This window comes from Nymphaea colorata, chromosome 4, assembly GCF_008831285.2.
Source record: "Nymphaea colorata isolate Beijing-Zhang1983 chromosome 4, ASM883128v2, whole genome shotgun sequence".
NCBI lineage: Eukaryota > Viridiplantae > Streptophyta > Magnoliopsida > Nymphaeales > Nymphaeaceae > Nymphaea > Nymphaea colorata.
The window spans coordinates 23,662,700-23,677,102 of NC_045141.1; the positions used below are offsets into that span (position 1 = coordinate 23,662,700).

Sequence of the window (14,403 nt, forward strand, 5' to 3'; positions counted from 1 at the left end):
TAAGGATATGTCTAGGTTATTGAACTTGATCCCAAGTGGATCCTGCCCCCAACTAGATCCGGACCCAAATGAAATAAGATGGTAACCAGATCCGGATCCTGCAAGCACGAAGAAGCTTACCGGATGCATAATCCGCACATTTCATATACATGTTGGATCCGATTTTGGCTGGAACCGGTACATGCAAATTCATGTTTAAAAACTCTAGATTGAATTTGGCTCAAAACTTACATTGGTGGTTTTCTCCTTACTTATTAGATTCAGATTGGATCTGGATTTTAAACGAACATTATTCAATAATGTTCGTATGTATTGTTGAATATAAACTTTTCAAACTCGTTCTCTAACTTGGTTATCGGACCCATTAATATAAATCAATCATCTTTCATGAAAAAAAAAATTGGATAGTCAAAAGAATAAAGCATACCAAAGTAGGTACACCAACCATTTGATAACTGCTTGCACCTTAGCCTGTCATATGGACATAAGTAGTTTTAAAATGGTATATTATTCATTTCTTATGGCCTTGAGTTTTTATCTGCTTGATTAGATTTAACGGAGTGCTTTTAATTTCTTGGAGAAATTCAGTTTCAGCATAAGAACCACTGTCCACATATTCTGATGTTTTTTGGTCTCTGTTTCTGAACTTCTTACTTCAGCATCTCAGAATAAATATAATGTAGTGACAGTTTTGCAAAAAATATTTGACAAATCTGCTGTTTTAAAAATGAAAGGACAGTGCATCCAATTTTCTTGAGTTTCTTTTTCGAAGGAAAAAGTGAGAAGCAAATCCCTCTCTATCAATTATTTATCTCTCAAGAGATTCAATGTCAGCATACTTAAGAAGGAAATGTAAAGAGTTTAAGTTAAAAATTTTAACCTAAATCCAAACCTATGCCGTTGTCAGACTGTTTTTATGGTATCGTTCCACTTAGTAAGAGGATAAAACATCTTCGGTGAATGCTGTGTTTTAGTTCCAGAAAATATGATGTATTTAGTGCTCTGTTGTTTGACTGGTGATCAAACGGATAATAGACACTGCACTTGATCTAAGCCAAAAGGCCGAGGAAGGTATTTACATAGGTAAACCAATTCATGTCATGCTTGAATCATGTATTATAATGTTCTTTTTGTTAAACGCACACATTAATGGCCAAAATATGGAGCCTTAACAACAAATCTTCTGAGAAATCTCCCGGGGTGAATCCCGCAGACAAAAAAACAGACGGGATGGTAAAAGGATGCCAACAAAAGGGACAGCAAGAAAGGGGAAAGATCGAGGGGGTGGGTGGGTGGCCAGGTGGGCTGGATAAATAACCAAGAAAGGGAGGTCAGGGGACATTGATTGGAGATACCATGGCGTCGGAGCATGAGGGCGGCTGCGTCATCATCGACGGCAAGGCCATCGCCGGCACCATCCGCAGCGAAATTGCCAAGGATGTGCAAGATCTCTCCCAGAAATACGGCAAAGTAAGGAACTTCGTCTTCACCTTACTTCCTTCTCACTTCTTTAGTTGGCCCACAGACATTAGATTCTGTCTTTGCATTGCCGACCATCTTTGATTAGGCGTTCTGTTGACCTACTGAATAATAGATTCATTTTTTTATTGAGATGCGATTCAGATGCTTGTGGAATTCGAAGGCGAAGCACTGAAATCATCCTTGTTTGCTGCTCTGAAATATTATTTTTGGCATAAGATGGCACAGTTGTCCATGATTTAATCTGGATGCAATTTGTTTTTTTGAGGAGTTTGTAGGCGAAAAATTGCAAAAGAGGTGGCATTCATTTGTTGGACTGAACTCTGGCTGATTATTCATTTTCAAGGTGTATTCGGTATTGCCAAGTTGGATATTGTTTACAATTGCTGCTTCACGCATTTATTTGTCCTTGTATGTGAATTGCAACAATGGAGTTTCCACTGTCAAAGTGATAGTTTCTTTATACATTTGAAACGTACCTAGATTTTTTTTTATTATTTTGCTTCTTACCACCATGTTCGTCCTCATATGTTTTTTCTTCTTTGCTTCTGTTATTTCTTTCTTGCTTTGCAATAACTTGAGCTCAATAAATCTTTTCTTCTGTTAAACTTTAAGCACCAAGTTTGGGGCTTTTCGTTGGTCCAGTTATCTAAATTTTGTATACTTGTTTTCTCCAGGTGCCTGGACTTGCTGTTATAATTGTTGGGACCAGGAAAGACTCACAGAGCTATGTGAGCATGAAGAAGAAAGCATGTGCTGAGGTTGGCATTAAGTCATTTGGTGTTGATCTACCAGAGGATGTATCAGAAGAAGAACTAATAGAGAAAATTCACGAGTTTAATTCCAATCCTGATGTGCATGGTATTCTGCTGCTGTTGCACGCTTATTGGTTTAGAGCATATTCCTTTAACATATTTTGTTTATTTACATATTTCCCTGAAGAGTATCTTCAGAATATCGTATGAACTTAACATGCACATATGCTTGTAACTTTGATTATTTTTCTTTTTATGATGATGGTGTGGCTTTAATGAATTAACTTACATATGTCCCAGATCTATATGAACTTCCATTAGTATCTGAAAGGTGAAAACAAATAACACTGCAGAACTTGTAAATAAAGCTACACCTTGCTATTAATAGAAGACAAAATGTTGGCATATTTGTGCATGCCACCTCCTCAGATGCTCACACTTCCATCTTAAAAAGAACTCCCCTTCCTTTTTGTCCTTGCTGGAGTTCTTCCTTTTCCATACAGGGTCATTTTCGTCATTTCAGGCACTGAACAACCCATTCCTATGATCATGGCCCAAACATGTAATTACCTGCTTCGGTGCATGACTTTCTAAGTCAAGACTGTAAAAATTCCTTTTTGCAGCCTTTCTACTATTGACAGCTCTGGCTAGAGATAACCTTGGCTGATGGCTGCTAGAGGGAGAAACTATCATCATTACATAATATTGTGCATACTCTTACATATGTGGTGGCTATGAGCTAAAAATGTGAGGAACTAGCTGACAAACACTGCAGTATACAACCCATTCTAAGAGGACAAGCTGCAAAATGCTATGGGGTGACAGTGGGAGATGTTTCTCTTCTTTTACCTGTTGCTTGTTGAAATGTTGAATAAAGGTCTCTGCACCTGCCACAATCTAATGACAAGCTGCTTATCAGCAACCATCTGTAGGAATACATTCTTTCTTTGTGTATAATCATGGAGGAATTTCAATTCCAGATCGTTATGTAGGTTACAGTCCAGCATACTAGCAGATATCAAGTTTTATTCATCAAATTTCATGTATTGCATATGCAGGCATACTTGTGCAACTTCCACTGCCTAAACATATAAATGAGGAGAAAGTCCTGGCTGAAATCAGCATTGAGAAAGACGTTGATGGATTTCATCCTTTAAATATTGGTAAACTTGCAATGAAGGGAAGGGAACCCTTATTTCTACCCTGCACACCAAAGGTATCTATGTCCTACAAATGAAAATTTGGAAAATAAGTAACCCCCAGTATTCAAGTTAAAGTATCAATTTTTATGTGGTCACTTGCAATCTGGGACAAGGATGTTCATCAGATGTAATGAACATCCATTTGATTAATTTTGATCCTGACCATTTTCCTATTGTGCATATCTCTACAGGGGTGCCTTGAATTGTTATCCAGGAGTGGCATCCCGATAAAAAACAAGAGGGCAGTAGTAGTTGGGAGAAGTAACATCGTTGGGCTACCAGTGTCATTGATGCTTCTCAAAGCTGATGCAACTGTGACAATTGTCCACTCCCGTACTCAAGATCCTGAAAAAATTGTTCGTGAAGCAGACATTGTCATAGCTGCTGCAGGGCAGGCAATGATGGTATGAAATGCTTCTTATTTAATAGTATGCTCTCTCTGATAAACTGGTCTCATAAACAAGGAATTAGGAATACTTCAGTCTGTAGATGTATATGATTGTTCACCAGGTGTTCTCACTAATTTAGGTTCTTTGTTCTTTTCTTTAGCGTCACCATTAAGAGTCGAGCTGTATTCAGACCTCAACTCTGTTCAAATTTTATCTGCTTTCTGTTTTCAAAATCTTCTGTTGATGTCTGAACGGTGGATGACATCCTTGGGCTCTACAACGTATGCATGAAGTTTCTCTGAGTTAAAAACTTCTGAGTTTTTTTTGGGGATGTTCGTATACCATAGTCTCTTAGAGGAGAGAATAACCATACAGATGCCTGCTACTCTTCTTACATAACTAAAGACTGGAACAGTTTGAGAACTATCATTGCATGTAGGATAACTGTCATTCTAATCTTAAGGCGCAAACTGAAAAGTTTTTCTTCTCCTGTGCTTTTAGATCAAAGGTAACTGGCTCAAACCTGGTGCAGCAGTCATTGATGTTGGAACAAATGCTGTTGATGACCCATCTAGGAAAACTGGCTATCGTCTAGTTGGTGATGTTGATTTTGATGAAGCAAAGAAGGTGGCAGGATGGCTGACCCCTGTTCCTGGCGGTGTTGGTCCCATGACTGTTGCTATGTTGCTCAAGAATACTTTGGAAGGTGCCATACGCAAAATCAAGATCTGATGAAGGAGAGTATGCTTGCCAAGCAAATTCAATGTTTTTATAACCCTGCATTCATTTCCTTTGTCTCCTTGTCATGTAGTTTTAATTTCCCTTTAGAGACATGTTATTGTCAACGCATCTTGGAAAAGCAGAGGAAGATGTTACGTTTTGCGCTTCTGTACTGTAGCTATGCATGAGGTCAACTGGTGGATGTTGTTAGCATGTTATATTTATTGATGGCAAAGCTTATGATTCCAGGTTCACTGAAAATGAAGTGTTTAATACATTGGAAGGGTGTGACTCAGCAGTCAGCATTAAGGTGTCACTTTGACATTCTGGAAGTAATAAATTTGAGTTCTTTGCTTCGTTAGTGTATGACCTGTGGTTGCTGGAGATTCAGGCTTAGATAATTTGTGCCTTAAGCTTGAATTTAGAGATTATGCTTGATAGGTTATTGTGCATGGCACCTCTTGTCTTCCAGAGGTCTGAGAAAGTTTATCGTCACGCAACCTTGCAAGTTTTATGGATGCTTGACCTGGGTCTACTTTGGTCAGTGCCCAACATAGAAATGAAATGGGCTTTTCTAGAAAATCATGTAAACTAATGTGTTGATTTACATCTCAAAGTGGAATGAACATTTTTGCCAAGAAGAAAAAAGAAATACATTGAATTAATGTGGTTCAGCACACCATCTACATACCGAACTGATCTGCTGTTGATGCCATCTCAAAAGAATCAGTGATTATATCTATAGTAAATTAACCTTTTAACAATGTCCAATATAAGAGAAAGGAAAAACTCCACACATCTAACCTAGGGGTTGATCCATGCCAACAAGAAGTTCTTTTCACTGTATTTCTTGAAGAGCCAGAGTGAATCAGGTCATATGCATATGATGCTTCATAATCTTCTTGGGCCTTTCATACCACCAGCTTTATCGCCTTTTCTTTCTTTTCCGTGTGTCAAAGTGAAATCTTGGACTAAACTCTTTCCATCAGCACTTTAAACCCCTTCTGGACACAACTATCAAAATCCTTTGATGTACTCCAACTTCAAGAGGTACCGCAACGTTCTGACTTGCAATGTTGTCCATGAGACTCGAATTGTGACTTCCCATGTGGCATCATGCATGCAAGGACGCTTGCTAGAGTTTTGTGGCATTGTCAGCCTAAAAAACTCATTAATTCCATGAAACCGTGGTCAATCTTTTCTCTTTTCTATAAAAAATTCTGTCAACTGTAGTGGCTGCTACCTTTCATTGTGTGGTTTCCATGGCGCCCATGAAATAACAAAGCTCTGCTTTACTTGAGCCGAACAGATGCAAGGGAAAGCCTGATCAGTTTGTGCAATCTTAAGAGTGGCGGAAGAAGAATGGTGAGGGAATGGAAGAGAAAGTTGTTTTGTGCCGTACTATTTTGAGGCGTGGCAGGGAGCAATTTTGTATTCATGCATCAGCGCAGGCAGAGGATGACGTGCTATATATAGCTTTAGAGAAATTGTTTTTGGTTTGGGCCGGGGCCTCTCTCTCCCTCCCTCTCTCAGCTCTCTCTCTCTCCCCGCCCCCCCTTCTCTCTCTCTCTCTCTCTCTCTCTCTCTCTGAGCTTAGAAAATGAGCGTTGTGATGTTCATTGAGATTCTCGTTCCAGAAAACATCCATATCCTGCTAATTTTTGTTTTCCACCTGCAATTACTTATTTTGCTTGTAGACGTGGTAGATCGTCTTGAATAGAGAATTTGAATGCAAATCTCAAAGTTGAAACACAAGTATGACCAAAGAAGGGCAAACATATAGCAGTCGAGCAAGGCCAGTCATGAAGTAGATGAACATTGATACAAGATAGAGAGTTTTGTCAACTGATTTGGTCATCTTTCAGACAAGATAGCTTTGAACTATTCCAATTGAGCTGCTTAGCTTTTATCGTTTACTTGCCTTCCCGTTTTTCGTCAATGTAAAAGACCCATTTCTTAGGTTCGACGGCAAGCGTAAAAGTTTAATTAACAAGGAGATAGTTCGTCGACGGGCTGTACTCACTTTCTCACGCTCGTTTTTTTTTTTTTTTTTCAGTAGTTTGAATTACAATATCCTCATGAGGAAAAGTAAACACATCAACAAAGATGATGCTTCACCTGTTCTCTTATTCCAACGTAACAAATATTTCCTCGGTTACTCTTTTCTTGCTTTGGACTTAGCTTCGGGCATTTATGGCACTTCATAATGGCAAGTTAAAAGTGCATACAGACGGTCGCATCTGTGCTGTTATATATATAAAACAAAGGTCACTTACTTTTTGGGTATCGTTTAGCAATTAATTAATATTTAAAATTTCGCAGTTATATGTCGGCTGTTTAGTACTTTTTGATTAGAAAACTGATATGTTTATTAAGTCTATATATTTGTCTGCGCGCAAAAATACTTCCACCTAGGTGGGATACATATTAGTTTTTATAAGAACCAAAGTAAAGACGCCAAGTAACTTGCATTATTCAAGGATCATTAAACCCGCACGAAAACTCATTAAGAAAGTTAATTGTGATCTGTATGTGGGGTGCATGGGGGTTTAACTGGACTGGATCAATAGAAAATGGAAATATCCATGCTAAATAACTCAATAGTGACGCCAGTCTGATGCAATCTTCGGTTGCAACGATGGAGCGGACCATGTCCATAATCGATTCAGCATCAGTTTCGATTCTGAGCATCAAGCTAAGTGAAAATAGACGACCCAGGTGGTTTCAAAAGTTTAGCAGCACCCTGGCGCCTTTATTCTAAAGGAGTAGAACACGAAAATCCACAATCAGGGAAGCATTTAAAACAAGCCTATAGCTTCTGCATTAAGATGTATGAGACAACAAAGCATGCGATTCTTATTCAGATGGAAGCCAGTTACACCAACTTACCAGACTTGCAGACGCTATAATCCCTTTGCAAATCACAAAAGACACTGCTTACCAGACCTGTAGACACTACAATCCCTTACCAGATCACAAACGACGCTAATTTTTAGAGGAAGATCACAAACTTGAAATTAGAACTTATCATAAAAGTTAGAAGAGCAAGATCCATTGCAATCGAGGACTAAGGAGTTCGGTCAAGCAGGGCAGATGAAGCCAGGAGGAGGGTCCTTTCCACAAGTAGTCAGGATTTGGAGAGCTAGAGGAATGTAGATGTTGATGTTCAGAACCTTGAGCCTGATGGAGCTGCAGAGGCAGAGGGCAGCATCCAGTCCGACAAGCCCTTCCAGAAGAGGGCAGCAGGTGTGCTCCGCCGGCTCCCCAAAGCCAAGATGCACCAGCCCCCCAAGCACATCCACACATGCCCCCAACTTCAAGGCGTTGACGGGGCAGGTTGAAGGCGCAGTAGATGGCGGTGTCTTTACAGCAGGTGGCATATGTCCACCACTTCCAGTTTCACCATCACCGTCACCATTGCCACCGCCACTGCCATGAGGTGGGTAATTTGGATATTGGCCTCTACCACCACCACCACCACCACCACCACCCCCGCCGCCTCCACCACCACCACTTCCACCTCCGCTGCCACCGCCGCCAACATTTGGTGGGTAGTTTGGATATTGCCCACCCAAACCAGCGCCAGCTCCCACACCAGCACCAGCACCAGCACCACTGCCACCACCGTAAGGTGGATAACCTGGGTACTGGCCACTACCCCCGCCAACACCGATCCCAGCGCCAGCATTGCCACCTCCATAAGGTGGGTAGCTCGGATATTGGCCGCTACCGGCACTTCCACCACCAACACCAACGCCAACTCCAGCTCTGCCACCACCATAAGGCGGATAGCCTGGATATTGAACACCACCAGTGCCAACACCAACTCCAACACCAGCTCCAGACCTGCCACCGACATAAGGTGGGTAGCTTGGATACTGGCCGCTACCTCCACCGGCACCAACACTAATACCAGCACCAGCACCAGCGCTGCCACCACCATAAGGTGGTAAACTAGGATACTGGCCGCTACCTCCACCGGCACCAACGCCAATACCAGCACCAGCGCTGCCACCACCATAGGGTGGTAAACTCGGATACTGGCCGCTACCTCCACCGGCACCAACGCCAATACCAGCACCAGCGCTGCCACCACCATAGGGTGGTAAACTCGGATACTGGCCGCTACCTCCACCGGCACCAACGCCAATACCTGCTCCAGCACCAGCGTTGCCACCACCATAAGGTGGTAAACTTGGATACTGGCCGCTGCCCCCAACACCAACTCTAACACCCGCTCCTCCACCAATATTAGGTGGATAACTTGGATATTGTTTACCAGCGCCACCTTCGCCACTTCCATAAGGTGGGTAATTTGGATTCTGGTCGTCATCGTCACCACCGTCTCCGCTACCTCTACCTCCACCGCTGCCCTCATAAGGTGGGTAGCTTGGATACTCGACACCACCACCGTGGCCCTCATAAGGTGGGTAGTTAGGATACTCGACACCACCGCCACCCCCACCGCCACCACCACCGCCTCCTCCACCACCACCGCCGCCGCCGCCGCCGCCGCCACCACCACCACCATAACCAACACCATGTTCGGTGCCAGGTGGACACGGGTTACCAGTGCCTGGTGGAAGCATTCTACGTGGAGATGGTGGAAGAGAGGGCTGTGAATAGGATGCACATCCAAGTATTGGAGTGGCTGAAGCCACAAGAATCGTGCAAACGGTCAATAAAGCACTCATTTTTCGTGAAGCCATTTCTGGATGGAGGAATGCTTGAGATCTGATGGGGTTTTATAGCCAGAGAACATAGATAAAATAGTGAAAGAGTGGTGAATCTTATGTGAATCCGTGACCTTTGCATTTCACTTCAAGCACTTTGGTCATTGGTGTGCAGACATGAAAGTCCGCCCAGGACTTGAGTTGCCACCTTCCTTGCATTTCGTGAAGCGAACTTGGCAATCTTTGGGGTTTTCTTGAAACAAGAAGGTGAAGTTTGGAGCGACGCGCCCCTCCCCTCTGATCCGCGACAAAAACTATGTACTCTTTGTGGCAATGATTTTTGAATCACCAATCTCCATGCGCGATCCGCAGCTCATTTGGCCAATCACAAACACCTTGTTTCATCGCTTTCGTTTTAGATGAGATTGGTTCACATCTGAGGAATTTCTGTGCATCTTCCCGCAGGGTTAAAGAATTGAAAAAAGAAAAAAATGTAAATGAGCAGAAACGGCAAGAAGAGTCAGTCCCATTGGTTTGTAACTATGAGTCAGAAACAGAACCTGTGTTTTACTGTCAGCACATGGAAGAGGTGGAGGGGAGATGGAATCTTAGCACTTGTGGCTTTGCTCGATCTTAGTTCCATGAGATTCATTCCTGCAGAATGTGATCACATTGCAATTTTGTTCAGCACATCTCTTCTATCTTTCATTAGCAAGAGCTTCCAGTAATGGTGATCTTACTCAACTTCAGCTATTTGAATGCCTCCTTTGAAGCGGCAGAAAGGTATGGGTCGCACGTGAAATATGACCATCGAACCCTGATTCTTTTATTAGAATAGTGAACAAAATGAAAATCCTCTAGTTTCTCATCAATTAATTCCCAGCCTTATTTAATTGATCGAGAAACAATAACTTGGTCAAGTTTTATCAGTGAGTTTTGAAGATAATAATCCTTCTCTTCTTCTGTCTGTCACCTCGGTTTTTTACCTGTAGTATCATTTTCAGTATATGGGTACCAAGGAATCTAGTCCCATTTTCCCTATATGGATAATTAGTGCAAATAGCAAAAAAATTGAAAGCCCATCTACTAATAGAATAAGTACAGTATAGAAAACATGGGTTCTTATTACTGGTAATATATACTGCTGCTATTACTGCTATGATCATGATCATTGTCTCGTTACTGTTGTGTTTTCAAAATGAGAGTCAAATAAAAGCAAAGTACTCCTACCAATAATATTCATGCTAGGGGACTTTCTCTGCGCTGGCAGAGCAGCTAATTAAGAAATTATTCCGGTTCAGGATGGGCTTATACATATAAACTTAATTTTCTCTAATAATAATAATAATTGCAAGCGGGTCGAGTTCCAAGCGTTATTAGTCATGTGAGTTCACGATATTTGGTCGATATGACATTTTTCTGCAAACTTTGGAAATGATATGAAGTTATTACTTTTGTTCTCTTAACTTTTTGCTGTAATAGATCTTAATTTTCATTTCAAAGCTTATTAATAGTTTCCTGAAAGTTTTCTTGTGCTAGAAAATTACGAGAGTTGCACATACCAAGCTTTTCATAGAATTAAATTTCAGAAAATAAAACTCCGTTGCTTCTTTTTTTAACATAAATATTATAATTTTGATTTTTATTAATAACAAGATAAAAAAAATAAAAAATTCCTTATTCTCCTCATCTCAATCCATTAATTCATGAAAGTGAAAATAAATCGAATGACCTATAAACATTAAAAAATAGGGTCTCTCAAGTGAATAAACCTCATACACTTTCCCAACGATAAAACAGCGACTTTCTGAAAATAATTAATGCATTTCTTACAATAACTTTTTTCCAATAAAAGTTCCACTAATTTAAGAAAACAAGCGTGTATTGACCAATTAAGAAAAGTAAAACCAGCAGATAAAGATTTCGTGAGTTAATGTGGGAGTGTATGAGAAAATTATGGATCCAAAAGGACTAAAAAAATCGCACAAGATAATAATGAGAATTATTATACCACTTTCCGTTTATTCTTGTCCTGCAACGATTATGAAAATTAAGGAAGTCATTTTAAAAAATCTATTTAAGATAAATGCGAAATCAAAAAAGAAAGAAGAAAGAAGGAGAATAAGAAGGATGTGGAGCAGGGACATGAAACTAAGCGCCGATCGACCACAGATCGGTGATTTAGTTAACAATGGGTGACCAGGGCCGTTACTTACTTCATATTGGAGATAAAATTAAATACAATGTGATGCAAATGATCAAGAATCACTAACAATGTGGTCAATATCATCCAATGCATGCATGTGCTTCTTTGATCGTAGTCACGTATATGTCTGATGGTTCTGTGATCGAAGTTTAGTAGATCGGTCCCTTTTCGCCGGTGCAGGACCATGCTCATGATAATCATCATGGCTCATTGCATATATGTGCTTGTGAGAGCGCATATATTGTGAGAAATATCAAATCAAAAGTATAATCAAGATAAATTATAAATTGTGGAGATTCCACCCTAAACATCCCGTGGTAGTATTCTCCGGACCCATTGTATCCAAATCTGGTTATGTGTCTCTTAAGTGCATATACGTGCGTGCCGAAGTTATGCGTGCAACTCAAATATTCTTCCTAGGGGACATCCAGACGTACCCACCATGTGGTTTTTAAGTAGCTGGTCAGCATGCATGGTTTAAGAATAGGGGGGCGTTTGATTACTGCATATTTGAAATCTACGAATTTGATATAGATTTGACATGACATGCTTTTGCTGATATATAAAAAAAAAAAAAATCATGATAAAATACATAGTTCATCAAACTAATGATTTTAGGTCAGACCTACGATCCACACTTAAGATCTTTATTTTACTTCTTTAAATTGAGAAAATGTCAGATTTAAGATAAAAAGAAGGAAGGTCTGATCTTAAATGAACGGTTCTCAAATCTTAAAGATCTCAAACCGAAGGCCAGGCCAGCTAGTGTCTCTTAAGTGAGTCATGGCAATATACTGTAAGCGTCATCAGAAAAATGAACCAGATACCGCCGGCTGGAGATCTACATGATGTTCCTTTCAAAGTATTGTTTGACGGTTTCCATTTGGATCACAAGTGCTTGGGCTACGATTACTTAATTAGCTTCCTCAATCAATCTGCAAGATGATCAGAATGCATCCTACAATTCAATATCCCGAGGACAATGTTCGTTGCGTATATCTAAAACGTCGTCACCTGATGTTTCATGCAACAATGAAGCACCAGTAAAAAATGCAGCCTGTGCTGAGTTGGACTTAATCAGATCCAGAATTTGATCCAGTTTTCATCGTTCATATAAATTTGAATTTGGGTCCAACTAGGTTTACATTTATACGTGATTGGGTCGGACCCTCATCGAATCCAAGTCAGAGATATTATGCAAAACTTGGACTTGGATTAGATTATAAAACTACATACAAATCTGTATCTTACTATTAATTAGATCCATATTACTTTACTAGATCTGACTAAACGGTTTCAAAGTCGGTTGCATAATTAAATACATCCAACTTATTTACATGCCTAGGTAAAAGGCTCATGGCCTTGGATCTAACCCCATGCATGTACGCGTTTCTTTATTCGACCTGTGATATGCATTTGATGGTCACTGCCAACCTCCTGGCATGCATCCAACATATATGACATAAAGCAAAAGCCAAGAAGGATTGAAGTTCTTGTCCGTTTGTTTGTTTTTTTACATTTAAACTCTTAACTTGGGCTTCGCCAACTTGTTCCTGTATAAATCAACAAGGTGCTAGACTAGTCTGTGTTCTGTAGCTACCGGTCGAGAATCAATCTAGTGGCTGCTCTTCTCTCTACCTAACTTAATTTGCGAGCGGTTCTAGCAACCTAGGCATGCATATATCTACCCTAAGATATAAATTTATCAAGCTTCTGGAACGTATCTTTCCACCGAAAGGTACATGCAGGACCTTCTTAGCCAAGACCAACGAATTAAATGAGAAAGAGAAGGTTCTGTTATTTGTTTATCTGTCGATCTTTATCTGCTCTTGGGTGATTTTCTCAACGTCAAAAGGTAGAATCAAGCGATTTGCTTACGCGATGATCAAGCGATTGTGACGTGCCGATCGACTTTAATAGACCGAGCTTAGATCATATGGGAAGACGAATATATAAATAAGTGTGAAGCGCTATAGCCATCAAGAAATCTACATTGTTAGCCTAAAAAATAACTGACTGCATCCTGCTTAGCTCAACACACGGATATATTGCTGAGAAGAAGGCGTGGAAGGAAGACCGAATGTGATTTCTCTCGTTCATTTCTGTCTAAAATTTGGGCACCTGTTAAAGACAAGGATTTTTACAGCAGTTTCTCAGTCTACGCGTTAGATACCTGTTGCCATCCTAATAGATTTGGATGAGATATCTCAAGATCTGCGTAGACTTGGATATCTATCAAAATACATATATTTATTGCATAGTACTGCACAACTCTTGCATATCTGCACAAATATATTGATCAGTTTTAAAAGACCAAGAAACATGTTTTTTGCTGAAAGCAAACTAGTTCAGCCCGATTAACACACAATATCACAGTCCCTGTGTGATCGATTCGTATAGCTAGAACACTTGCATTAATCAACTCGGTTTTGTCTCGGTTTGTGGTGTGCGCTGCATGATTTCGAGAAAAAAGGATTCCCCCCTTGAATGGTGTCTGATGGCCCAACTGAAAAGGATCTCAGGGTGCTGCTCCAACAATGATGCTCTCTAGAAATGGCCTGTAACAATTTTCCTTCTTCTCTACGCCATTGTTTTCGAGAGACTGCATTCTCCTGATGGGTGCATCCGTAAAATGAGGATCGGATAGTACAAGATTCTGATCTGAGCAAGTAGCTGGTGGAGGTAAGCGCACGAATTATTCGTGGGTCCCCTTGACTCAGACGGTCCCGCTTCTTTCCCTTCTTCAGCAGCAGCAGCAGAAGATTCTCAGCAAAATTTTAGCCTGGAAATAGTTGCTTTTTCACCATATATAAATATAAAGTTGCTTGCCTTACATGTGTGTTGGAACTTACCAATGACCACTGTCTAACTCTATCTAGAGGTAGACCATAACAAACTCCTCTCTGCAAGGGTCCAATCTTGGCTTTTTATCTAATTAATTTCGTAAATCAGATTTGTGTTCCAATTTGGTTTCAGGCC

The 14,403-nt window shown here is 40.5% G+C and overlaps 2 protein-coding genes across 2 annotated transcripts; one reads left to right on the top strand and one right to left on the bottom strand.

Moving 5' to 3' along the window:
* Window positions 1-1,292: 1,292 nt before the first annotated feature.
* LOC116252137 (bifunctional protein FolD 2) lies at window positions 1,293-4,911 on the top strand. Its single transcript, XM_031626219.2, has 5 exons — window positions 1,293-1,470; window positions 2,157-2,340; window positions 3,293-3,450; window positions 3,628-3,840; window positions 4,327-4,911. The coding sequence occupies exons 1-5, from the start codon at window positions 1,357-1,359 to the stop codon at window positions 4,555-4,557; spliced, it is 900 nt and encodes a 299-aa protein (XP_031482079.1). The 5' UTR covers window positions 1,293-1,356; the 3' UTR covers window positions 4,558-4,911.
* A 2,709-nt stretch (window positions 4,912-7,620) lies between these two features.
* Window positions 7,621-9,239, bottom strand: LOC116253271 (uncharacterized). The gene is made up of 2 exons (XM_031628037.1): window positions 8,999-9,239; window positions 7,621-8,065 (listed from the first exon to the last, which is right to left on the bottom strand). Exons 1-2 carry the CDS (start codon window positions 9,237-9,239, stop codon window positions 7,626-7,628), a joined length of 681 nt encoding a protein of 226 aa, XP_031483897.1. The 3' UTR covers window positions 7,621-7,625.
* Between the last annotated feature and the right edge of the window lie 5,164 nt (window positions 9,240-14,403).

What these genes read in the sequence shown, in the direction of transcription:
- LOC116252137 (XM_031626219.2), top strand. Translation starts at nt 1,357, where the DNA reads ATGGCGTCGGAGCATGAGGGCGGCTGCGTCATCATCGACGGCAAGGCC. An exon ending in TTCCAATCCTGATGTGCATG is followed by an intron (nt 2,341 to 3,292) that starts GTATTCTGCTGC and finishes TTGCATATGCAG; the next exon opens with GCATACTTGTGCAACTTCCA. An exon ending in CTGCAGGGCAGGCAATGATG is followed by an intron (nt 3,841 to 4,326) that starts GTATGAAATGCT and finishes CTGTGCTTTTAG; the next exon opens with ATCAAAGGTAACTGGCTCAA.
- LOC116253271 (XM_031628037.1), bottom strand. Translation starts at nt 9,239, where the DNA reads ATGAGTGCTTTATTGACCGTTTGCACGATTCTTGTGGCTTCAGCCACT. An exon ending in TGGTGGCGGTGGGGGTGGCG is followed by an intron (nt 8,066 to 8,998) that starts GTGGTGTCGAGT and finishes GTGGCAGCGGAG; the next exon opens with GTGGAAGTGGTGGTGGTGGA.